We start from the raw sequence: 25,303 nt of genomic DNA, 5'->3' as shown, positions 1-25,303 counted from the left end.
GCAGATGTCTGTGCTCCTATGGTCCTTATGAGGCCACTGAAACAGGAGACCCGAAGAGCAGGCAGCACTCACTGGGCTTGAGATTCTTGCAGAGGAGGTAAAATCCTGAAAGTCAGGTTAGATTCTGCAACATGGGGAAGGACCTTAGGTACAGGATCCAGGAGGTCCCTCATTCATTCACTGTCAGTACTACATTTTCTTGGACACAGAGACATATATGTAACTGCAAGGGTAATCTTTTATTGAACAGGGACAGGAGGACATTCATGGAGAGTTGTGGGTGTGGCAAAGAGAAATTTAAAAGAAAGCCTTTGATTCTCCATGAGTCCTCCCAGGTAATCAGGGAAGATTCTGGGGATGCAGGGAGTAAGCTTTCCTGGGTGTCAGTGATGGGAATCGGATCACAGAACTTGTCACAGGACGGTGTGTGGACAGGGAGGGATGATGCTGAGGTCCAGGTGAGGGGTCCCCGCTCGACACTGAGGAAGCCAAGAAGAAAGAACACAGAAACTCATCAATCACTGCTTGGGTTGACTTCAGGACACAGAGCTATTCTATCACATAGAGCAAAGGGTGAAGAAACAGACCTTCCCATGCCTTCTAACTGATGGTACTTACCAGAATACAGGAATGAAAGGCATAGAATAAATGACTTTTTCCTCATTGATGACATATGAAAAATAAAAGGAAGTAATGAAAGATCTGAGGTTTGTTCCCACTGTCTTTGGCATAAGAAGCTCTGTTGTGGGATATTTGTACACTGTGTGAAGATATGTCACTGTGATTGGTTTAATAAAGTGATGAATGGCCAGTAACAAGGCAGGAGATTTAGGTGAGACTACCAGGCAGAGAGAGAGAGAATCCTGGGAAGAAGAAGGGGCAGAGTCTCCAGCCAGAGGACATGGAGAGGAAACAGGAGGTGCAAGATGGAGAAGAGGTAATGCTGTGTGAATGTAGATTTAATATAAATGAGTTAAATTAAGTTATAAGAGCTAGTTAGGAACAAGCCTAAGCTATCGGCCAAGATTTCATAATTAATAATAAGTCTCAATGTCATTATTTGGGAGCTGGCTGGTGGAACAGAGAAACATTTGCTACAAAGACTGAAGAATTTTCAGTAAATTGAGGAATAATGATAAAAGCCTTGGCTACATTTAAAGACTTCCACACATAATCGGAGAGAAGTCTTGGAAGAAGTGGGAAAGAGGACAGGTGAGGGAACCCAGTGTGCTCTCCATACTGGAGAAATACAGACCAGGCAGTTCCATTCCCAGGTAGGAAGCCAAGGCCATACAGATTCAAAGGAAGACGTTATCACAGGAATGGGAGGGAGGCAGACCACAGACACTGACGAGCATCTATGTTCACATTCTTAGTGACACTGAATGCATTGCTGAGCCCGTTTTAGACAACCGTACAACAACTATGTAAAGCGCATGTCCTTGTTTTCTTGCTTAGTTGCTTGGGTCACTTACTTAGAAGCTCATGGTAGGACTAAATCACAAACCCAGATAATTTGAAGCCAAATTTCAAGCTCTCCTCAAAGGTTCCTTATCAAATTATTTTTATTGTAATTTTGAGCACAATACTAATGCTCTTACAAGGGACTAGTCCCTGCCAACACACTCTTCGCTCTCACTGGAGATTACCTACCCAGAAGCTCAGGCCTTTCCTCCATCTCGGGCCTGGAGACAGCGATCTGCAGGGTGGGAACAAGAACACGTTCAGGTACCAGGTTCACTTTATATCCCCAAGAGAAACCAGATGTCTCCAGCTGTAACACATGTCTGGTTGCCAATCCCTTGGGTTTTGCCCTTCAAGGATATAACAGCCAGGAGGAGAAAAATAGATGAGTTCTGACTTACCAGCCTCAGTTAGGTCCAATATGTTTTCCTCAACAATGCCATGCTTCTTGCATAGCTCCGCAAACTTTTCCTTGATTTTGGAACTCAAGTCTTGTTTCCGGGCTGTGGAAAATAATGGTGACAGTATGACTGCATCTTGTGTATTGACCACATTCACTGAGCTGAGTGATGGGACCAGGCTCCTCCAGAAGGATGAGAAAATGATTGACAGCATGATTGACAGGCATGGATATGACCTGTCCTGAATTTGGCATTCATAGAATATCTTTCCTGGAGCACTGAGAGACTTCAGAGTCCTCCACCACTGAGCCTGAGGGATAACAGAGGTGAGCTTCTGTCTTGAGGAGATAAGAAAGTGGCAGTTCAGGGCCCGGCAGGAAAGACCATGACAGAGCTATGGTTTCTTTCTTTTCCTTTTCCCAGCCCAAGATCAGTGTCTGTGTGAAAATACTCTACCATAGAGCTCCATCAGCTGGAACGTATTCCCATTGTTGACATTTTTGAGATGAAATATAACATAACCATCATAGTCTGTATCAAGCATAGTAAACTTATTGTGCCCATCATCTGTGGAAGAAATGAAATACAGCTCAGAAAATCTTTGGTCCTCAGGAAATAATGGGATCCTTTTACCTCTTCTCCCCCATATCTAAAAAATCAAAATGCATGTTCTGGAAGAGATGGGTGAAAATGTCAGATGCTTTCCATGTGTCACTCTTTGGACTTCATGAAGTAACTTCTAGGAGAAGGACACTGACAGATCAACCTCTAGTGAACAGTTAGCCACAGCAGCTGCTCACCCTCTGCTATCCCCTCTGCGGCCTCCCTCCCTCCCTCAGCAGCTTCCAGTGACATGTCTCTGTCTTTCATAAGCTCGCTGTGTCAAATACCTGCTGCTGTGTCCTATGCAATGTGCATGGGTGGCAGTCACTGGGGCAGAATCAGACAGATGGCAGGGGATGAGAAGCCATCTGGTTCCACCTGCCTGTTGAGGGATGCTAGCTATTAGATGCCCCGGTTGCGTTAGCTAAGCAAACAATGGTCAGGAAGCAACTGAGATTCTGAGGAGGGTTTGGATGTGGTTCAGCAGTAGAGAAGCTGACTAGTATGTACAAGGCCTGAGTATGTACAATGCGTGAGCACTTGAGAACACACACACACACACACACACACACACACACACACACACGATGAAGATATTAAGGTTTACTAAATTCCTTATGGATAGATATATAGACTCTTTCTGTACTTACATTCAACAAAATATTCACCATCCTTTTCTGTTTCATCACAAACTAAATACAGCCCGGTGCACACTCCATTTATTCTGTAAAACAAGGTGAGCTGGTGCTGAAGGACATTGATAGGGCTGGCTTTCTCAGCCTGCTCCACCCTTATCTCCAGGTTCTGATTCCATTTAACTTACGAATATTTTTGTAATATTAACAAGAGACTTTTATGTGTGTTGTTTCACTTATATCTGATACTTCAGCATTCACACCAGCCTATCATTTAAAGAAAGAATGACAATCACTTCCCATCACTGTGACAATGTGACTTCTTCCCAGCGTCACTGCCCCTTGTGCAGATTATCAGCCAGATGTCCACCATGCATCAAATTAGTGCTTTGCAAATGTTTCCCGATGGGCCCCCCAAATCCATGGAGGAGAATTATTATTACCCACCTTTACTGCAGGAAAATGTGAGTTGAAGGGGTGGATATTTTTGGCTAACAACTAGTAACAAAAATTTAATTCATGATCATATATTCTTAAGCTGTGCTATACTGTCTCACTAATTATGGTTTCAGAAATGTCCCTGACCTTTACTTATCCCATCCCAGGGCATTTATTGCTGTCACCAACTTTTGTCTCTGACTTTTGAAAAAGCCCTGGTTATGAAATTTTGGTTTAGTGTCAGATGGGCGAACTCTAGTTTTGGAACAGGCTCAGTGTGTGTGTGTGTGTGTGTGTGTGTGTGTGTGTGTATACACACACACACACACACACACACACACACACATATATATATATATATATATATATATATATATATATATATATATGCTGTGAGGGTGTGTATTACTCTGTGTATATAGTTGTGTGTGTGAGTATACAAGTACATGCTCTGAGGAGCATATATATATATATAGGTATATATGTGCATTTAAACTCATACATATATACACAAATGTGTGTGTATACATGTACATGCTGTTGAGGTGCATATGCTTATCTGTGTATATATCCATTTTCCTGTGTGTGTATATATGTGTGTGTGTGTGTGTGTGTGTGTGAGAGAGAGAGAGAGAGAGAGAGAGAGAGAGAGAGAGAGAGAGAGAGAGAGAGAGAGAGACCAAGCCAGGCGTCCATTTCATCTTTCTCAGCTAAGAACACCACACTTACTTAGTATGGAATTTAAAAGCCAGGGAAGAGTTCTCGAAGACATGGATGTCCTCCACAAAAACTCTCATGCTGCCATCTTCTTCTATCATTTCTCTCTTGTCAGAGGCCAGGCCAACGGAATACCATTTCCCCTCAATCTGTAATAGATAAGCAGGTCGTTAAGGCAGGAAGGGCAGGGACAGCACATGGACATGTTTCTACTCTAACCGTGGCCTATGGCCAGGGCATGAGCAGCCACAGGATTAGATGTCACATCAGTCGGCATAATACTTAACCTCCTGTCTCTGTCTCTCTGTGGGCGTGAAGGACCCCAGGCATTGTTAGATATGGATAGCATACAACTGGTCTCACTTCAGGGTCTGAAGCCAGTCATTTGTCTAATAGATTGAGGAGCTGCACCGCTCCCCTCAAAGGACCCACTTGACTTCAGAGTTCCCCGAAGCACCCCCGGAGTCAGAAGTTACTGTTCCCCACGAGTCTACCTTTTTTGGATTAAAGTTCTTTCCCCTGGCACTAGTTTCTCCTTCTGCGTGGACAAAGACTAGAGTCAGCTCCAAAGCCAGCAGCAGCAGCATCAACAGCAGCTTCATCTCGGTAGGGAACAGAATGGTCTCTTCGTCAGGACTGAGTCTTTCCCGGTGGGACTGCCCTCCGCTCCCCAACGCATTATATACTTTCTGAGTTCAGTGGATTTTTGTTTTTGTTTCTTTTTTTGGATCTTCTCCACCTTCCCTCAGCCTCTGCAGAGTGTTTTCTCAATTACTGATGTGAGGCCATGGACTGTTCCTGCCCTTTTCAGACTTGCCAGTCTGATCTCCTAAGGATTGATTTAGTAACCTTATGTTTCTCAAAACAAACAAGAAAAATAGTGGATGCTCTAGAGAGCTGCCAATGGAACCTGCCCGATGTAACTTTGGTTCTGTGTAGGGGATGGAACTGAACTGGGAGGTCAAGTGTGTAGAGAATTTCTGTTCTGAGACTCGAGTGGAGTGTGGAAGTAGATGGATTTATCATTTTCTGAAAATATTTACTTTTATCCTATGTTCATGAGTGTTTGTTTTGCATGTGTGTCTGTGTTCTACTGCCTGCCTGGTGCCGTCGAGGTCAGAAGATGAGTCAGTCCCTTGAAACTGGTTCTTGTAGAGGACAGAGTTCAGTTCCCAGCACCCAAATGGCAGCTCACAACTGACTGTAACTTCTCTTACAGGAGACACACCCTCTTTTTGCCCCTGTGCCCTCCTGCACACATGTGGTGCATTTAAACTCATGCAAGCACACACATATAAAATAATAAATATTTTTTTAAAAAATTAACGATTATCAAGCAAGGTCCTCCCAAGGTTAAGCTGACAGACTCCATCCCCAAAGTCCTTCCAAGCTTTCTTCAGAGAGCAATAATACCAGAATGCAAACTGCTAAGTTAATAGTCAAGTTGCATCAGCTATTTTTTTTACCTGAGAGACCTTTGGACTTCAACAGACTGGACATAATCTCATCAATAAAGGAAAACAATATTTTTCAAAGTCATAAGTTCCAAGCAGGAATTATGCCAAGAGTCTGCTTACAAAGGCACAGAGTTACAATGGGAACATACTTTGTAGCAGTACAAATTTCACTTACCCTGGAACCAGAAACATAAAACAGTGTTTGATGTGGGGACATATAGAACTCAACAAAGAGGCAGGTACTTAAGATTTATTTTATTTCAACCTTGCACCAGCTCTATATTGTATGTACTGTTTTATTCATTTGACCATAGTGTGAATTAAGACTCAGAAAGATTAAGTAACTGTACAAGGTCATCCAGCCAGTCAATGGGAGAACTTAGGTTTAAACCCAAGACCGTCTGACCCAGGAGGCCTCTGTCCTTATTAACTCCACTACCCAGGTCAGGGTGTTTTTAACACGAAGGGAGGATGATTAAAAAGAGGAAACTAGGAAACAGTGCTGTAGACCTTCAACGTGTCTGCCTAGTAGGCAGTACTGGATAACTGCACATGGAATTCTTTCCAATACAGAACTGTGGGTGTGGGTCAAGATGGAGTAAATGAGGTCTGGCTACAACTCTCTCCTGGTCTATAAGTATTTGATGGGTGAACGGGTGAATGGTTGACTTGGGGTGAGTGTTTTCTCTTTCTCCTCTTCCTTTTTTGTTGTTTATGGTGTGTGTGCACATGGGTGTGTGTGCACATGGTTGTGTGCACATGTATGCTAGTATTTGCAGAAGTCAGAAGAGAACAGCAGGCATCTCCCTCTACCCCTTTTCTTCCTGTTCCCTTGAGATGACAGGGTCTCTCACTGAAACTGGAGGTTGCTGTTTTTCAGTGAGGCTGGCTGGCCAGCAAGTCCCAGAAATCCTCCAGTCTCCAGTCTCCACTCACTGCTAGGGTTAAAAGTGCATTCTGCCATGACCATCTTTTAAATGTGATTTCTGCGGGCCTGATCTGACCTTCCTGGAACCCTGCATAGTAAGTGCTTACCCACTGGTCCATCTTCCCAGCACCTCACATGTAGGCTGGCCTTGAACTTAGGGTGTAGCCCTGAATGGCCTAACATATGTGGCAATCTTCCTGCTCCAGCATCCTAAATACTGGGATTGCGGGTTGTAGACCCACACCAGCCACATAACCAGCCAACAGCCCATTTTTAACTAGCTGGCATTTCTGAAACTAACTTAATAAAAGGAAATAGGTTTAATGACCTTGACCTCAGTCTCACTCTCAAGTAATTGAATAAGTAGCTCATTCAGAAAGCCTGTGGAAACACTCAAGTCATTTATATGACGCCAAGGTGTGTTCAGTGCCAGGAGTGTAGCAAGGAACACACGTTTATTTGATTCAGGTCCCAGGCAGAAAGATTCCGTAGTCCCCTAGAAGCCAGAGTGACAGTACAAAGTGCTAACACTGGCTTGACATCTGTCTTGTATGAAGCAGGAACACTAGGTCACGGTTTTGTTAAGTCATTGAGGGGAGAATGTGGACCCCAGGGAGACCAGCACCTCACAGGTGAGAGGAGTCTGAGGCAGGTAACAGCTGTGACTGTTAGCTAACCACACTCCTCACAACCAAGCTACAAGCATGGAGTGGGTGAGGTGCCTACGCCAAGGGCAGGGTGATTACAGCAGCTTGGAGCTCACACAGGTCCTGCTCCCTGACACACTGCCTCTGAGCAACAAGATAACTGGGATGAAGAATGGTTTGTTTTCTGGATTAATCTCCTCAGAAGACTTCTGTGGTCCATGCTGCTGCTGGAGGCCATGTTGGTGTCCATGATCAGTAATGCCGCAGCAGGCTTTGCTGATGTCTGCGGTCTGTGCTGGCCCGAGGGACCAGGTTGATGTCCGTGGCCTGTGCGGCCACTGGAGGCCATGTTGCCATCTGAAGTCTGTGCCGCTGCCGGCTACCATGGCAAGGAAGCTTTCTTTGCTGTCCACTGACTGCAGACTCTTCACTGAGAACGAGAGCGTTGACGGCTTCTGGGACAACAACCCCCTCAACAAAGAGAGCGAACAGTTCAGACAGGAAATAGTGACGAGAGCCCTCAAAACAGTAATAGAGATGCTGAGGTGCAGCTCTTCCCAGTCGATGGCTTGTGGCGTGGGTGTGGCGGGAAGGACTCACTTCTCTTTAAGGGGCTGGCCACTGTGGGTTTGACCATGCTCCAGGGAGAATATGGGCAACACAAGTGGAGGCTTTTGGGGGGTGGGGCATGAGGGTGGGAGGGTGGACCTGAGTGAAATGGAGAATGTAATGGGGTACCTTGTACAAAATTCCCCAAAATTAATAAAACGTATTACATTGAGGAGATACTTAACTGTCTCATTTCTGGAAGCTGTTACTCTGAGAACAAGGTGTTCAACTGAGTTTGTTTTTTCCTGTGGTCTTTCTCATTGGATTGTAGGCGTCTGCCTTCTTATGTCTTCAGGAAGTATTCCCTCTGGTGCAGCCTGTGTCCTAGTCATTTCTTGTAAGGACACTGGGCATATTATGTTAGAGTCTCCCTAAAGACCTCCTCTTACCATAATTACACAAAACCATACTCTCAGGCACTGTGGGTGAATCTTTCAATGCCTGTATTTTTGGTGGACACAGTTCATCCCATATAAGCTCATATGGGTCCATGAGGAACTTCACAGACAGGTGGCTTTCCTATAAATGAGAAGCAAGTAAAGAGTTTTTTTTTTTTTTTTTTTTGGTTTTTTGAGACAGGGATTCTCTGTGTAGCTTTGCGCCTTTCCTGGAGCTCACTTGGTAGCCCAGGCTGGCCTCGAACTCACAGAGATCCGCCTGGCTCTGCCTCCCGAGTGCTGGGATTAAAGGCGTGCGCCACCAACGCCCGGCGCAAGTAAAGAGTTTTAAGAGTTCAACAGGAGCATGGTCAGAGGTGTGCTTTTAAAAGCTCATCTGACTGTATCCAGATAAGAAAGAACAAAAGGAAGGCCCATGCTTTAAGGGCTAAAAAGGGTACTAACAGAAGTTCTCAGCCTGTGGGTAGTAACCCCACACAGGGGTGACATATGAGAAATCCTGCACATCAGATATTTACATTACAGTTCACCACAGTAGCAAAATGACAGTTATGAAGTAGCAACAACATGATTTGATGGTTGGGGGTCACCACGACATGAGGAATTGTACTAAAGGGTGGCAGCATTAGGAAGGTTGAGAACCACTGTGCTAGGAGATCATGAAGGAAACTACTGGAACATGCTGTCAAGAGATTAGGTTAGCTTCCTCCCACGATGGCTGGAATGAGAGACTTTTAGAGAGAAACTCCATGGTGGGCGTTTGGTGAGCGTGAAGGGTCAAGATCATTGTAATTTCATGTGTCTTTATGTAGATAAATTTAGAGTCATTGTGATAAACACCATGACCAAAGCAGCTTGGGGAGGAAACAGTTGTAGTCCATCATGAAGGGAAGTTGGGGGCAGCAAGTCAATTCAAGAACCTGGAGGCAGGAACTAAAGCAGAGGCCACAGAGGAAGGCTGCTTCCTGGTTTGTTCCTCTAGATTGTGAGCCTCCTTCTTCCTTAATCAGGACCCCTGCCCAGGGTGGTGTTCCATAGTGAGCTGGGCCTTCCTGAGTCAATCATTCATCAAGAAAACGCCCCGCAGGCTGGACAGTGGCCAGTTTTATAGAGGCATTTCTTGAGGTTCCCTCTTTCCAAATAACTGACTTGAGTCGAGGTGAAACAAAAACAAAAATGAAAAAGTAACCGGGGCAGTTATTAATGAAGGCAGAACAGACAGAAACCAAACCCAAAAACTCTACACGAGAAACAGAATAAAAATAAGCCCTTTGGCCAGTGTTCTGAGACCTGATGTCTGTGTCCCTTGTACAAGTGGGTGTGAGAGTGGTTTGTATACTGTTGACTGATATACGTAGATGCTGGTGAATGAGAGTTGGTGCGAGAATGCGCACATCGAAGGTCCTGGATTCGAACCTTTGTGATGTAGACAAGTCTTGCTTCTGTCTGCCTTTTTCTTTTCTATCTTAATACTCAGACTTTTCTATGTATCTGGCTGTGAATAGCCTCATGAATTATGCTCAGGACTTTCCCCTTCGAATGTATTGAGATGACTCATATATAACTGTCAGTCATTTTATAGATCAAAATGAATTGTGTTGGCACTTCATGCACTTCAACTGAAAATTAGTGATAGTACGTTAACATTGATTCCTTTTTTCCTGAGGCATAATTAGTGGTTTGAAATTACAGAATTTAAAAATATTTTAGCCATGAAAGTTAAAATCTTAAAACTAGATGCTTAAAGAAGTGCTTAAGGGACGTAAGTCAAGACCTCAGTGCTTAAGAGTGTCTCCAGAGATCCTTACAGACAACCAGATTAAACTCAAGTTCCTGAGGACCAGAGTGAACTGAAGTTCCTAGTCCCCATCTCATGCTGCTCACAACCACCTGTAACCCCAGCTCCACGAACTCGACCCTTTTCCCAGCCTCAGCGTGCACCTGCACATACTTGGGAAACACACACACACACACACACACACACACACACACACACACACACACACACACAAATAAATCTTAAAAATTAAAAACAGTATCAAAAGAAATGCTAAAAATCGGCTTATTGTATGTACCTATGTGGATGGTATTGCCATCCCTGACTTTATCCTTCCTAATTCATCTGATAAACATCATTGTGAGTTGGAGAACTGATTTTCTGAAGAGAATTGTCTTTCAGTTTTGATGTTACCACTTTGATTTTATTTAGGTGCAAAAGAAGTTTAAATAGTTTTTGAATGGCTACACAGAATGGATTTACCTGAAATGGATAATTTTTTTTAAAATCTCCAATTTTCAAATATACTATTTATAAATCGAATGTCACATATCTATTTATTGGTTTACAATAAATAAGTTTTTTTTGTGCAGAGAAGTCCCAATTTGTGTGACATTCAGTGTTAAATAACTGTGGTGCTCAGCTCAATTGCATGCAGTTTTTCCATCCAATAAGCAATAAAGTTTTGATAGACAGATACAAACGTGGAGGCGACTGGTCAAATTGCTGACAAACCAAGTTAGGGCTGAAGAAGGCCACTTGGTTTAGCACCTGGAGACTATAGGACAGACCCAGCCACCTGCGGTGATCTCTGCAATACAAATGGGTAGCTCTGCTAGGCTCATCCACACATGACAGAGGAAGAATCTTAACTAGACTTCCCAGCAGCCATCTGGACTCTGAGGACACGCAAGAAATTGGCAAAGGTTGATTTTATCTTAGGGGTTTGTTAGACTGGGAGGCAAGTGCAGCAAGGCGCAGGGTTTCCCTCTACTGGCCGACTCGAGTCTCTGCATGCGTTTGCCCTTTGTGTAAGCCTATTACACATATGTTGATATGTTTAGTTTGCAGCTAGTAGCTGGAGAGATAGAGGACAAAACTTGTACTCATTATAATCCTTCTTAAATATAGAAAAACTGAGGCTGGAGAGATGCTCAGAAGTTAAGAGCATTCGATATCCTCGCAAAGGATCTGAGTTGTGAGCTCACAACACTCTAACTACAGTTCCAGAAGATCTGACCCCCTCCTGTGACCTCCTCAGGCATCTGTCATGCACGAGGTGAACAGACATACATGCAGCCAAAACACTTATACACATAAAATAAATCTGAAAATTTTATACATAGACAAATTGGGGTTTGGACAGATGGGCCAGCAGTTAGAGCAACAGGCTGTTCTTCCAGAGGACCTGAGTTAATTCCCAACACCCACATGGTGGCTCACAACCATCTGCAACTCCAGTTCCAGAGGATCCAATTTTAATCCACTTTTAAATATTAATTTCATCTTTCATTACAAATGTTTTAAGCTTACAACCAAAAGCCTTGGTTACTATACTTTTAATCTTTGAGTTACATTCCTTTATTGTTGTTCTTTGAGTGCTGAGGGTTTAAACCAGGGTGTCATGATTGCTAACTCACCATTTACAAGTGAGCTATACTCCGATCCTTGAAGTTATACTCTTCTACTGAAGTTATTTTAGATAGTCTGAGTTCCTTCTCCATAGGGATGAAAGGTAATTCTTACCTGATAATCATTCTCATTTTTTAAATAGTTTTATTATGGTAGAATTAAAACCTTTCCCTTTTATTTTAACAAATAAATTTGAGAAATGTTGTGGAGTATTCCTTTACACTCTGTGAAGATGTATCACTGTTATTCGTTTAATAAAAAGCTAAAAGGCCAGTAGCTAGGTGGGAGCTATAGCAGAGACTTCTGGACAGAGAGAGCTCTGGGAAGAAGAAAGGCAGAGTCAGCAGCCAGACGGAGAGGATGCAGGATGGGCAGTACAGAGGAGAGGTAACCTAGCCACGTTAAAAAAAAAAAGTAGATTAAAAGATATTGGTGTTATGGAATAATCTCTCTCTCTCTCTTTTTTTTTTTTACACTGTGAAATGTCACTCTGATTGATTTGCTAAAAAGTTGAATGACCAATAGCTAGGCAGGATTTCCAGGCACAGAGAATGCTGGGAAGAAGGGCTGAGTCACCAGCTGGATGAAGAACAAACAACATGGGCATCACAAAGTAAAGTTAACTGAACCACGTAAAAGAACATTGATTTAAAAGTATGGTTTAATTTAAGTTAGAAGAGCTAAAAAAAAAAAAAAAATCCTAAGCTTTCGGCTGATCTTTCATAATTAATAAGAAGTCTCCATGTGGTTATTTGAGAGCTGCCAAGCCAGACAGAGAAAGACTCATTACATATGGATTAATTTAAGTTATAAGAGATGGTGGGAGAAGCCTATCCTATAAGTCAAGCTTTCATAATTAATAATGTCTCCTTGTCATTATTTGTGAGCTGGCGGTTCCAACAAGAAAGTTCATCTACAGGTCCCTCACCTATTCTGACCAGTGTGACCTGCACCAGAGCAGCCGAAGTCTGCTGGGAAATGGACACCTTCTATTAGCTTAAATCCATGTCCGAGCAGTCTTCTTGGTGAACACCCCACAAGAGGCCCAAGAACAAGAGGACGAAACCAGTGCTGACAGGCAGACAGTCCCCTTACTCCTTCAAGGCGAAGGTGCAAAACAGGGATTGATTGATTGATTTTAATTTGGGCTTTCGGATTTAGCTTAGTACAGAGCTCTTGTCTAGTAAGCAAGGCCCTAGCTTCTGCCTTCGGAAGGGAATGCCAGGAAAGATGGCAGCATCTTAAGTTCTTAGTCTTCTGAGAAGGCGCAGAGTGTAGAGACCATTGTGGTTGCTAATTTTGAAGAACTGAACGAGATCCCGATCTCGCTGAAACTGACTCTAGAGACTTGTCCTCTGACCTTCACAAAGCTCTCTCTTCTCTCCCTCTGCCCATACACAATAAATACATCAAGAACAAACTCTATTCTGTTTTGGCCTTTAGAGATAAGTGCTTTGCGGAACCCAGGCTAACCCCAAGTTCCCTCTATAGACCAGGCTAGTCTTGCAAAGACTGTGGACCTCGGCCTCCTAGGGACTGGGATTGCAGGCGGAGTCACCACACTCAACTCAAACAGGCCTGTTTGAGTTCAGTGAAGAGAAACGATGTGTTGGCAATAATCTCATCCCGTTTGCTCCACCGCAAATTTAAACTGGGGAATAAAGGCTGTGTACAATCTTGTTCTTTGCCCGGTACCAACAGAGCCAAGCACCTTGATCGAACATATTTACGGACTGAAACGCTATACAAAAACTGTTGAGTGGCCGCAATGAATATGTTAAGTGGTGCACTGAGAAGTCACTTTAACAGCTGTGCGAGTCTGGTGAAACGTCTCCACCAAAGCGGGGCTCTCTTCAGAAGTGATGAGTTCACTCACTGACGCCCCCGCGCCCCTCGACTTTCTCCATTGTTACAGTAATCCTAAGAACCTATCCTATGTCTCAGCTATAAATCAGTGTTACTAGTCCAGACTGGCTTTTCTTGTTTCTTTCACTGCGGGATCCGTCATCCTGCTTCCCGGTTTTCCCGGCAACTGCAGTTGGGAACCCCTTTGGAAAAGCAATTCCAAGTTCTGTAACAGAATTCCCGAGATGAAACCTCCCTGCGCCTCCGGGGTTCCAATTCTGGGGCTCGCGTCTCGCAGCAGCTTCCCCCCGCACTTCCTGCCTGGGACATCTCCCACCTGCGGGACCCTGAAATAACCAGTAGCCCGCCCTGCCTGGACAGTGACCCCAGAGGCGCCCGCGCCTCCGCTGTACGGCAGAGTCCATGCCAAGATGGCCGCGCCCACGAGAAATCTCCGCAGGGCGCCGCCATCGAAGCCGCGGGACCCTCAGAAGCGGCTCTCTGGGTGGCCGCCATGTCGGCCTCTGACTCCAGCCAGGTCCTGACAAAGCCAGAGGCGGTGGGCCGGAGGAGTGCAGGAACAGCCGACAAAGCCAGGCGTCCGAGGGACATGGCTGCCTCTGAGCCCGGGGACAGCGATGCGGTGAGGGCCGTAAGGGTTTGGGGGCGGCTTGGTGGTCAGTGATTGGAGGGTGACTGGAGTCTGAAAACAAGGTTTGAGAATTTGTGGCGTCGATGCTGAATAATCTTTTGGGAGGCCGGTGTTCGGAGGGATCTAAGTATTAGGGTATTATGGTCACACAGAGTATTAGGTATACGGGTATAATACCCGTGGTATTAGAGGCATTAGTCGGGGATTGCTATAATTTTAAGAAATCCGTGTTTTGACGGATCTGCCTAGGGATGCCTGGGGGCGGGGAGGCGTCTGTAACTGTCACTGACAGCGCTTGAGTCTGGGTCTGGAAAGCTGGCAAGATCAGAAATGGGGGCTTTGTGATGTATCTGAGATGGGGAAGCCCTATAAAAGGATTAGTATTTAGACTGTATGGGAACAGTCATTACAGGTAACTGAGGACCACAGGCTGTGGACTGTCAGAGGGGCAGTGTTGAGATTTGGAGAACTGGGCCTTTTGGAATATGTGGGGTTCAGAGGTTGGGGCCTTGGGGTCGGGGATGGTGGTATTTCTAGAAGTCCGATCAGCAGTGTCTTTCAATGTTTTGTGTGTTATGATGGGTATTTGGGAGCCTGGAAGCTAAGGGGAGGGTGATAGTTGGTGGAATATGAAGAGTGGCATATTGACGTGCCTATGGGGATGATGGTTTGTCATCTGGGGAGAAAAGGTACCAAGAGTCCTAACTGTCTCATTAGCGATGGGGTTCTTGGTAGGAATTATTAATAATTATTAAAAGTCCTTTATGATTCTGTGATTAGGATCCTGAGGTCAAGATTTTATGAGGTGGCTGGACTTAATGATAAGATTCTGTGAGGTCACTAACGAGTTCAATGGAGGTTATCGATAGTTCTGTGAAGAATGGTAATTGGGAACTTCTATGTAGAGGAGGTGTGTGACTGAGGAATATTTGGGTGTCAATGGATAGAAAACTGTAGAACAAACTGTAAGATGAGCATCTATTTTATGTCAGAGAATGTCTTAAGTAGCAACACACAGAGCCAGCCTGTCTTTTAATGTCTTAAATTCTAGAAACAGGAAAGAGACAACAATGTTTATGAGTGTAAGTAATATAGTTTCCAGGCAATAGTAACTGCTATGAAGAAAGTAAGAGAGGACAATGTGGTAGATCAGGAATGAGAGTTTTTTGAGTTAATCTTTTGAAGAAATGATAGTTGATTTGAACACAAATCATGACAGGCTGTGGCTAATGCACGGATCCAAAGAGTGTTCAAAAAAGAAAGAATGCCAATTGCTAAAGCCTGGAGATAGGAATTAAGTTCTTTGAGAGAGAGAAAGAGAGAGAGAGAGAGAGAGAGACAGAGACAGAGACAGAGACAGAGACAGAGACAGAGAGAAGATTAATGTGGTGGAACACACACAGACAGACACAGACATACATATATAGGAAAAGCAGAAAAACATGAAATCAGTGGTAGAAGGTATTAGATCATGTTAGATCATATTGGTTTGTGTGGATTTGGATTTTATTCTAATTTCAATGAGAAATCACTGGATTTGAGCAAGAAAGGAATTTGGTCCGATGGATACAGCAAAAAATCATCATGGCTTCTGTATGGAAGATGAGCTTAGAAGCTACAGTGGGTATCAGAAGGTCAGAAGTTTATTGCAGCAATCAAAGGCAAGAGATTATGGAGATAATTTGGACTTACACTGGAAAAATGAAATTGCATTCAGAGTACATTGGGATATAAGCTAATAGGATGTGTTGGTGAATTAATATGGGTGAATATTGGGATTGAGAGCTAGATTTTTGGCTTTAGGAACTGGAGTGTAGGATTTTTGTATATGCCATCAGATGCTCTCTATATAACCAAGTTCCTAGCAAACTCCTTGAACACTGAATCTCTTTGGACCTTTGCTGGAACTTTCCAACACATTTCACATGTGTTGCCAAAACTTGTTTCTGGAGGAAACAAGCATGTTCTATGTGACTTTACTTGGAAAGGACTCTTGGATGCTGTGTTCATTTTCATCCTGAACTCATCCCCTAATGATTCACTGATTTGCCCTGTGTCCTTTAGCCATAATGAACCATGACCATGACTAGAGTTACATGCTGAATCTTGTCACTCTTCCTATTGAATCACTGAGCCATATAAGGTTAATGTATTAAAAGCTGGCGAGTCTGTAAACAAATTTGAGCCAGTGAAAGTGGTTAATAAATGGACGAAGCAATCATTTCCGTGCATCATTAGATCCTAAGGTACATAAGCCATGGAAAAGGATCAAAGGTAGCCTCTGCTTGAGATCACTGCAGGGAAGCAGGATCCTTGGGAGATGGGTGGATTTTATTTAAAGTGGACAGATGAGGAGAGGTTAGGGCTGGAGTTTGATGACAGGGACTAGGGTGTCTGTGATGGCCACTGTCCAAGAGTTCTGTTGGTGCCAGGTGTTGGAGATTAATTGGATTAGAGATTTGGGGACTCCTGGGAGATAGAGATCAATGTGTCTTGTAGACCTCCATGATTGAGCAACCCATGAGGCAAGTGCCTGGGAGGATCTGCTAATGTCTGGTGATGGAGTTGTTGGCACTGGTCATTTTAGAATTACTCAAAAGATTAAGGAGGGCTATACTGATTTGGAGATTTGGAGGGCAGTGGCAATTAGTGTTGGGGTTATTGAGAGTGAAGACTGGAAGCCTGTGAGGTAGAGATTAGTGACATATCAGAGTCACATATTGCTGATCTGTGAGGGTGAGGAATTACCTTTAAATGTGGGGCAAGCATGTTTTTGGAAATGGTTGCGGGGACAGGAAAACCCCGCCTACAATGTTGAAATGTACATGGTGGTCAATAGTGGATAGTTGAGGTAAAAACAAATTCTCTTGTTTAGATCACTCCTGAATGTAGAGAATTAAGAAATACTAGACTGATAGGAGTATGATAAGAATCAGTAACACTCAAAGGTGTGTCTGTGGCTTTTACTCAGAAGGAATGGGAGCCCCTGGAACCTGTGCAAAGGAAGTTGTGCAATGAAATGATGCCAGAGAACTGTAGCAGTCCAGCCTCAATGGGTAAGGATGATCCTCACCACTCAGAACGTGCTCCCTGCAATCCCGTCTGCCTCAGGTCTCTGATGCGTTTTGTTGTTGTTGCTGCTGCTGCTGCTGCTGCTGCTGCTGGTGTTGGTGGTGGGGTGGTGGTGCTGCTGCTGCTGCTGGTGCTGGTGCTGGTGCTGGTGGTGCTGGTGGTGCTGGTGGTGCTGGTGGTGCTGGTGGTGCTGGTGGGGGTTGGGAGGTGGTACGTCAGGGAGTTTCAATCCCTTTTCGGTACTAGGAAGGACACCTGTCTATACCCAGTTGAGGTACATGGGTGTCCCTATGGTGGAACATTAGAAGCCATGTTTGTTTATTATCCTTGAAAGGCCCTTAAGTGCAGACATCAGGGCTTGATTTCTAAGACAGTTGGTCCAACACTCAGTTTCTACCATTTCTTACGAGTAGGAAATCAAGATCCCAAACAAGGCATGATCCCTAAGTTGGAAAAAGAGCGATCATTGGAAGACATGAAAACAACCAACCCAAGTAGTGTGAACAAAACAGCACAGCCCAAGAAAGCAGGAGCCAATGCAAGTAAGTTTTTAGTTTCTGGGAGCTGACTTTGGAATTCTTCAAAGAACAATTTGTGAATTTTTATTAGGGCTGGGGATACAGCTCATTAGAGAGAGTGCTTACTCACATGTGCAAGGATCTAGATTTAATCCTCAATATGAAAAAAACATTTTTTTCTTAAAAGTCCAAGATTCTCTTTTCTTAACCAGGAAATAGTAGAAAAGTACCAGAATCTCTCAGGAGAAAAAGAATTCAAACTACAGATATTTTCTTACTTTCGAGACTCTAATATCTTTTCTTTCTGTGAACTTGTGCACATGAGAGGCTTAGGACAAGCTCTTATTTTATGGAAAAGAAAAAAAAATGAGTGAGTGGAGCCACTTAATAACTCCTAAAATCACTGCTCGGATGTGGTCGCTCTCCATTTCAGCTCACTTTCGAATGGCTAGGACAAGACACCTGGTTCAGAGGGGTAGGCATGCATAACCTCTCCACAGGAGAGCTGCAGCAACCCAAATGGCCATGCTGCCGGAGAGTCGCAGGGGCATGATCTTCCATAAAGAGCGATGTACAATCTGGTGCTGTTCTGACGGTGATGGGGGAAGAGCTGAAAGCCAGGGCTCTGAGCCTGCAGTAAGTGACTCCTTTACTTAGTCTCTCCCTGCCCATGTGCCCATTGCTTGGCTTTCAGAAGACTCTTGAACTGTCCTCTCAGTCTCATTCCTGATTACCATATGTAAAAAGGAATTGTCTCTTTATAGCCTCAATTTTCTTCCTGCCCTCTACCCACACACCAGTTTCCTAATGTATTACATTTTCTCCTGATGAATTCAGACATTCTTAGATCAATTTTCTTTCTGCGTCTCTGGAAATGATGCCCCTGCTCCCGATGGTTTTGTGTCCTTCCTTTAACTACAGAACTCCCTGGACCTGTTCTATGAGACATCATCACATCTGCCCATTAGTCCTTAATCCCTGGGATGGTTTGAATGAGCTGTCCTCATAGTCTCCAGCATTTGGATGCTAGGTTCCCAGTTGGTGGTGCTGTTTGGGGAGACTTAGGAGGTGTGGCCTGTTTCCTGCTTGCAGTTCAAGATGTGAGCTCTCACCTTCTTGCTCCATGCCTGTCCCTTCCTGCTGTATCTCCCTCCATGACAGTCTCTTATCTCTCTAAAACTGACCTGTTGCCTTGGTCGTGGTGTTTTAATCCCAGCAATAGGAAAGTAACTAAAATGATTGATATAGTCAAACTGCACACCCTCTAGTGCATATGTTAACAGCTTTGATTAACCTGAAGTTCTTGTCTTGTCACAAGCTTCCTTTACTGGTGATGGTCCCTTAAGGTCATGTCTCTGTGTGTTCTGTTCCTCTGTTGCATTGCTTTTAAACAGACACACATGTGTAAATATGAGCTCATTTTCTACATTGGCATCTTCTCAATGGAGATCTCCAAGGTCTCTGTCGTACCCTCTTATTGGAGCTGCTTGTAGGGAAGTCTTTCCTTAGGAGTCAGACAGGGAGTTCTATCTTCGTTAGTTGAGCTCCCCCCCCTCTGTTTTTGTCCTCTGACTTTAGCCCTGGGTTCCACGATCCTCTTGTCAAGTCCCATTTGTCTTTTTTTAGCTGTCACTGCTATTACACAAGTCAGGTTCATCTTATCCCTGAGTCCAGTTCTCAGGAAGATTTAATGAGTTCACTTTTTAAAAACCCATCTTATATGCTGCTGATAAACAGTACGTATTTGCTGGGACTAGTGAGTTACATGCTTAAGTTTCTGAAGTTACATTTGATTTCTCTTAAAATTCAGGTTCTGTTGCTGTCTCAAATTAAGAAAATGATTTTTGCTGGGTGGTGCATGCCTTTAATCTCAGTACTTGGGAGGCAGAGGCAGGCAGATCTACATGAGAAAGAGACCAGCCTGGTCTACAGAGTGAGTTCCAGGTCAGCCAGGGCTACACACTGAAAAAGAAAGAAAGGAAGGAAGGAGGGAAGAAAGGAAGGAAGAAAGAAAGAAAGAAAGAAAGGAAATAAGGAAGGAGGAAAGAGAGAGGGAGAGAGAGAGAGAGAGAGAGAGAGAGAGAGAGAGAGAGAGAGGAAGGAAGAAAGAAAGAAAGAAAGAAAGAAAGAAAGAAAGAAAGAAAGGGAAGAAAGAGAAAATGATCTCAGCTTTAATGAATTACTCTATCACACCCAAATCTGCCCGAGTATGATCTTATTCCATACCAGGACTGTAATCTGCATTGTCTTCATGCTTTCTCTTTGGAGGAGTGGATGTTAGTGTGACAGCTCAGTCCATCACTGTAACAAGTATGTTATGGGCTAGGGAGACAGCTTCGTTTGTAAAGTGCTGTCCACACAAGCAGAAACACTTGAGTTCAGATCCTCAACCCTCATGTAAAAAGCTGTGCTTGGCAGCACACACCTGTAATCCTAGCGCCAAGGAGGTGGAGACAGAAGCCCTGGGACTCACTGGCCAGCATGTCTAACCAACTGGTGAGCTCCGGGTTCAGTGAGAGACCTTGCTGCAAAAATAGATAGATAAATAAATAAATAAATAAATAAATAAATAAATAAATAAATAAATAAATAAATAAATAAATAAGCAAACAAACAAAGAAATAAATAAGATGAAAAGAAAATAATCCAGGAATAGCTTGATGTCAAACTGGCTTCCACATGCACGGCACACATGTCTGTGTACACATACACAAATGAACATGCACACACACAGGTAGAATTTGTTTAATGTTACATGTCAAGTGGATAGGTGTAAGTCTTGATCACTTTCTTTCAAGAAGGAAATTTGTCTCTGTCTTCCCCATCATCACTGGGTATCAGAAGACTTGGCATGCTACCTGAAGGGTCCTGTTTATGTCTTTATCCCAGGGTGCTGACTCTCTTTAGCGTCCCTGGATGAAAAAGCAGCCATCAGTCAGCTTCTCTGGGCTCCCTACTGTGCCTAACCTCCACCAAACTTGTCTCTTGAGATGGGTCTCTATTATGTAGCCCTGGATGGCCTGGAACTCACAGAGATCTGCCTGCCTCTGTCTCATGAGTGCTTGGATTAAAGGTGTGTGCCACCACACTCCACCAGAAAGCAAGTCTCTTAAATGCCCTCCATAAGAGAGAATTTCAGCCATTGGTTCAGATACTCTTATTTTCTCCATATAAAACTCCTTTATCACTGAGATGACTATTCATTCCTCCATATGTTTTTCTCTTTAAATGTTTAAAATTCTTACTTCTGATGATTTCCCTGCTCCATTTCTATGCAGAGAGCCAGTGTGTGGGGATGATCTTAAAGTGTCTGTGTGTGTGTGTGGGGGGGGAGTCTTAGAGAGGAGGAGCACTGTTTAAGAAGATTTCTCTAAACATGATTGTGGAATATGCAGGAGAAAGAATGTAAGCAACTACTTAGACCTGGAAATAAATTTTAAATTGATAATTGGCTGTTAGAGTGAAGACAGGAACCAAAGGTATGTTCTCAAAAGCAAACCTGAAAAACGGTGGGTGTATGAATGAATACATATTACTGCAGCATGAAGCTTAAATGGTATTATTAATAAAAACAAACCCAAGCCAGGTATTGGGGTGAATACTGGAAGATCAGAGAAGCAGAACAAGCCACAGCTTCCTCACCTTGCCAGTTCCTCAGCTGATCCTGTTTCCTCAGACTGGAAGCCTCTGAGTCCTCATATCCGAATGAATCTCAGCTGAACTGCTGTTAGAAGCCTAAAAGCTTAACCAGCCAAATGCTGCTAGTTTCTGGTCCTCATGCCTTATATACGTTTCTGCTTTGTGCCATCACTCCCTGGGATTAAAGGCGTGAGTCACCATGCTTGGCTGTATCCTTGAACACACAGAGATCCAGGTAGATCTCTGCCTCTGGAATGCTAGGATTAAAGGCATGTGCTACCACTGCCTATCCTCTATGTTTAATATTGTGGCTGTTCTGTCTCTGACCCTAGATAAGTTTATTAGAGTGCACAATACCACCACATATTACTCTCATTAGTTATTAAAAAGCTGACAGGCCAGTAGCTGGGCAGGAAGTCAGGTAGGAAAGTCAAACTGAGAATGATGGGAAGAAGGAGAGTGAAGTCAGAGATGCCAGCCAGCCAGCTGCCAAGCAAGCAGGACATGTAAAAAATGCGGTAACAAGCCATGAGCCATGTGGCAAAGCATAAATAGAAATATGGGTTAATTTAAGTGTAGAGTTAGCTAGTAACAAGCCTGAGCTATTGGATGGGCATTTATAATTCATATTCAGCCTCTGAATTGGTTTTTTGGGACTAGGCAGTCAGAACAGGAAACATCCATTACAATGGATCTGTTGGCTATTTAGTAAGGATGTCCTTGTTACATGGCTTATGGATGAAAACAGTGGAACATCCTTTCGGGCATATTGTCTCAGTTGTCCTTGGCAGACATATTCTCTATTTTAGTTTATTTTAGTTAGCCTTAGTAAATGGAGGGATTTATTGAAGAGGCATGAGTGTATCTCTTATAACCTAAAGGCAGAGACTTTAGCCAGACTCCACTGGAAACAAGAATTAGCAACTTGGAGGTCACAGGAATTGAAATTATGCACACTGTGTTCTTGAAGACAAATGATCATACATTTCTACTTCTTTCTGTGTGTGAAAGCTTCATTCTTTGTATTTTTTGTTTTTGTTTTTTATTTATTTATTTATTTTTTAATATTTTATTTTACAATACTATTCACATTCTTTGTATTGAAGAGCTCTTTATTTCATAGGATAAGTGTGGCTTTCATAGTACTTGCATTATGTCATCTTAAATTTAATCACAAGGGGGAGACTAGTAATGCCTTGCTGTGTAGCCCAGGCTGTCCCCAACCTTATGAAAACCCTCCTGTTTCAGCCTTCTGAGTACTGGGATTAATAGGCATGTGCTACCCGACCTGGCGTTGGCATCTTTCAACTTAATGCATTCCTTGTTCAGAGCTCCCATGTCTATTTCACCTTCTATCCCAGGTTACAAGACCCTATTTCTTGCTGCTTTTTTTTTTTTCAAGACAGGGTTTCTCTGTGTAACAGCCCTGGCTATTCTGGAACTCACTCTGTAGACCAGGCTGGCCTCAAACTCACAGAGATCCACCTGCCTCTGCCTCCCAAGTGCTGGGATTAAAGGCGTGAGCCACCACCACCCAGCTAAGATCCTATTTCTAAGCAGACAAATTTTGTAGTTTTATCCCAGCGAGTTCCAGGAAAGGCACAAAACTACACAGAGAAACCCTGTCTCGAAAAACCAAAATAATAATAATAATAATAATAATAATAATAATAATAATGTGTCTTAATGACTACTATCAGTCTTCTTTTCCCTGGTTTTCCTACAGCTTTCTCTCCCTCAAGCAGATAGGGACATTCATTCTTGATGCTTGTTTCACATTGGCATGTTAGGGTTGAATACTTACTCAAACAGGGCATCTCTTTATGAAACGTACAAAGAATTTCAGTGGGAGTGCAAAAATTTACAAGAATGTCTCATTAAATTCTATTTTAGAAGTCCAGCAAGATGATGAGCAGATAGAGGAAAAGCAGAAATCTCAAGGCAAACTCATTAAGGAAGCTACATTCAAGAAGAAAAGTTCAACTGGTAAGAAAAGCAGTGAGTGTGCTTCATCGGAGACAAAAGGTGTCAGTAAAAAGCATGTTCCTTCCAAAAAAAGGCTTCTGAAACCCGCCTCACATGGGAAGAACTTGAAGCAGACTTTCGACTTCCCTGGTCAGATTGAAAACGCTACAAAAAAGAAACCCGATAAAGCTAAAGAGCACAGGAAATCATCCAGCTCTACCATATCTGAAACAAAGAAAGCTAAGATTGCAACTAGAAAGAAATGTGAGAAAACACCCAACAGTAAGTCCCCTGGTAAAGGTGACCGAAATCCAGCTGGCAAGAGGTATGAGAAAGTGTGCCGTCATAGCTCGCCCAACACGAAAGAAGACAAGATCCAGACTAGAGAGAAACAGAAATCACCCAGCCATAGCGGTTCATCTACTGTATCTGACAAAGCTCCAGCTTCTGGGAAACCTTATGAATGCAATCAATGTGGGAAGGTCCTCAGCCACAAACAAGGACTCCTTGACCATCAAAGAACTCACACTGGGGAGAAACCATATGAATGCAATGAGTGTGGGATAGCTTTTAGCCAAAAGTCCCACCTTGTTGTACATCAGAGAACTCACACTGGAGAAAAACCATATGAGTGTGTTCAGTGTGGCAAAGCTCATGGTCATAAACACGCCCTCACTGACCATCTAAGAATTCATACTGGAGAAAAGCCCTATGAATGTAATGAATGTGGGAAAACCTTTAGACACAGCTCAAACCTTATGCAACATGTAAGATCTCACACAGGTGAGAAGCCTTATGAGTGTAAGGAATGTGGCAAATCCTTTAGATATAATTCATCTCTTACTGAACATGTGAGAACGCACACAGGTGAAATACCATATGAATGTAGTGAATGTGGCAAAGCTTTTAAGTATAGTTCATCCCTGACTAAACACATGCGAATTCATACTGGTGAGAAACCATTTGAATGTAATGAATGTGGGAAAACTTTTAGCAAAAAGTCACACCTGGTTATACATCAAAGAACTCATACAAAAGAGAAACCTTATAAATGTAACGAGTGTGGAAAAGCCTTTGGACATAGTTCATCTCTTACTTACCATATGAGGACTCATACAGGTGATTGTCCCTTTGAATGTAATCAATGTGGTAAAGCCTTTAAGCAAATCGAAGGCCTTACTCAACATCAGAGAGTTCATACCGGGGAGAAACCCTATGAATGTGCTGAATGTGGGAAAGCCTTTAGTCAAAAGTCCCACCTCATCGTACATCAGAGGACTCATACAGGGGAGAAACCCTTTGAATGTAATGAATGTGGAAAAGCCTTCAGTGCAAAATCCCAACTTGTTATTCATCAGAGATCCCACACTGGAGAGAAACCCTATGAATGTGATGAATGTGGGAAAGCCTTCAAACAAAATGCTTCTCTTACCAAACATATGAAAGTTCACTCAGAAGAGCACTCTCATGAGGAAAATTAATTCCTCTCATGTAGGAAATCTGACAACTGACTGGTTTGGTTTTGTTTAACCCTAAAAGATGTTCTCAACTTGATGAATATTTGAAAATCTTTTTTAGGAAATCACTACTTGTTATACACGAGAGCATTTGAATACGATCTTTACGTAAGAGCAATGGATGGTAATAAAATTTCAACTTCATCCTGAACCTTTACAGAAAATACTGTATTTTTACACTTGTTATAAATTATCTCCATGTTTAGGATAAAATATGGAACTTTTAAAATTGTGAATAAGGATCTGGGGAGATAGTTTAATCAGTAAAATGTGTCCTAAACAAGTTTGAGGACCTGAATTTCATCCCTAGGATCCATGTAAAAAGCTAGATGTGGTGGCATGTACTTTCAGTTTTAGAATTGGGAAAGTTGAGACAGGAGAGTCCCTGG

General features: G+C 43.2%; 2 protein-coding genes across 7 annotated transcripts; one reads left to right on the top strand and one right to left on the bottom strand.

The window, feature by feature from the left end:
* Positions 1-220: 220 nt before the first annotated feature.
* Positions 221-4,897, bottom strand: LOC121827491 (major urinary protein 4-like). Of its 2 annotated transcripts, none has more exons than XM_076563545.1 (7): positions 4,753-4,897; positions 4,271-4,407; positions 3,119-3,192; positions 2,322-2,432; positions 1,866-1,967; positions 1,654-1,740; positions 221-479 (listed from the first exon to the last, which is right to left on the bottom strand). In XM_076563545.1, the coding sequence occupies exons 1-7, from the start codon at positions 4,858-4,860 to the stop codon at positions 340-342; spliced, it is 759 nt and encodes a 252-aa protein (XP_076419660.1). In that variant the 5' UTR covers positions 4,861-4,897; the 3' UTR covers positions 221-339. The 2 variants fall into 2 exon arrangements, with proteins under 2 accessions (XP_076419660.1, XP_076419659.1); XM_076563544.1 differs by having other exon boundaries at positions 367-479; positions 1,654-1,699.
* Positions 4,898-12,660: 7,763 nt separating this feature from the next.
* On the top strand, positions 12,661-25,065 carry Zfp37 (ZFP37 zinc finger protein). Of its 5 annotated transcripts, none has more exons than XM_042271227.2 (4): positions 12,661-14,194; positions 17,178-17,259; positions 17,686-17,817; positions 23,326-25,065. In XM_042271227.2, exons 1-4 carry the CDS (start codon positions 14,066-14,068, stop codon positions 24,876-24,878), a joined length of 1,896 nt encoding a protein of 631 aa, XP_042127161.1. In that variant the 5' UTR covers positions 12,661-14,065; the 3' UTR covers positions 24,879-25,065. The 5 variants fall into 5 exon arrangements, with proteins under 5 accessions (XP_042127161.1, XP_015843030.1, XP_042127160.1 ...); XM_015987544.3 differs by having other exon boundaries at positions 13,733-14,194; positions 17,689-17,817; XM_042271226.2 differs by having other exon boundaries at positions 13,815-14,194; positions 17,175-17,259.
* Positions 25,066-25,303: the final 238 nt, after the last annotated feature.

Source organism: Peromyscus maniculatus, chromosome 2, assembly GCF_049852395.1.
Source record: "Peromyscus maniculatus bairdii isolate BWxNUB_F1_BW_parent chromosome 2, HU_Pman_BW_mat_3.1, whole genome shotgun sequence".
Classification (NCBI taxonomy): domain Eukaryota; kingdom Metazoa; phylum Chordata; class Mammalia; order Rodentia; family Cricetidae; genus Peromyscus; species Peromyscus maniculatus.
The sequence above is the reverse complement of the archived record's forward strand: the minus strand, read 5'-3'. Positions and strand labels throughout refer to the sequence as shown.

Bases quoted from the DNA above. Each gene is read 5' to 3' on its own strand.
- LOC121827491 (XM_076563545.1), bottom strand. From the start codon at position 4,860: ATGAAGCTGCTGTTGATGCTGCTGCTGCTGGCTTTGGAGCTGACTCTA. The intron at 1,968-2,321 runs GTAGAGTATTTT...TATTTTCCACAG, and splicing joins CCAGCTGATGGAGCTCTATG to CCCGGAAACAAGACTTGAGT. The intron at 1,741-1,865 runs GTAAGTCAGAAC...GGGGATATAAAG, and splicing joins ATTGGACCTAACTGAGGCTG to TGAACCTGGTACCTGAACGT.
- Zfp37 (XM_042271226.2), top strand. From the start codon at position 14,066: ATGTCGGCCTCTGACTCCAGCCAGGTCCTGACAAAGCCAGAGGCGGTG. The intron at 14,195-17,174 runs GTGAGGGCCGTA...GCTTTTACTCAG, and splicing joins AGCCCGGGGACAGCGATGCG to AAGGAATGGGAGCCCCTGGA. The intron at 17,260-17,685 runs GTAAGGATGATC...ATTTCTTACGAG, and splicing joins TAGCAGTCCAGCCTCAATGG to TAGGAAATCAAGATCCCAAA.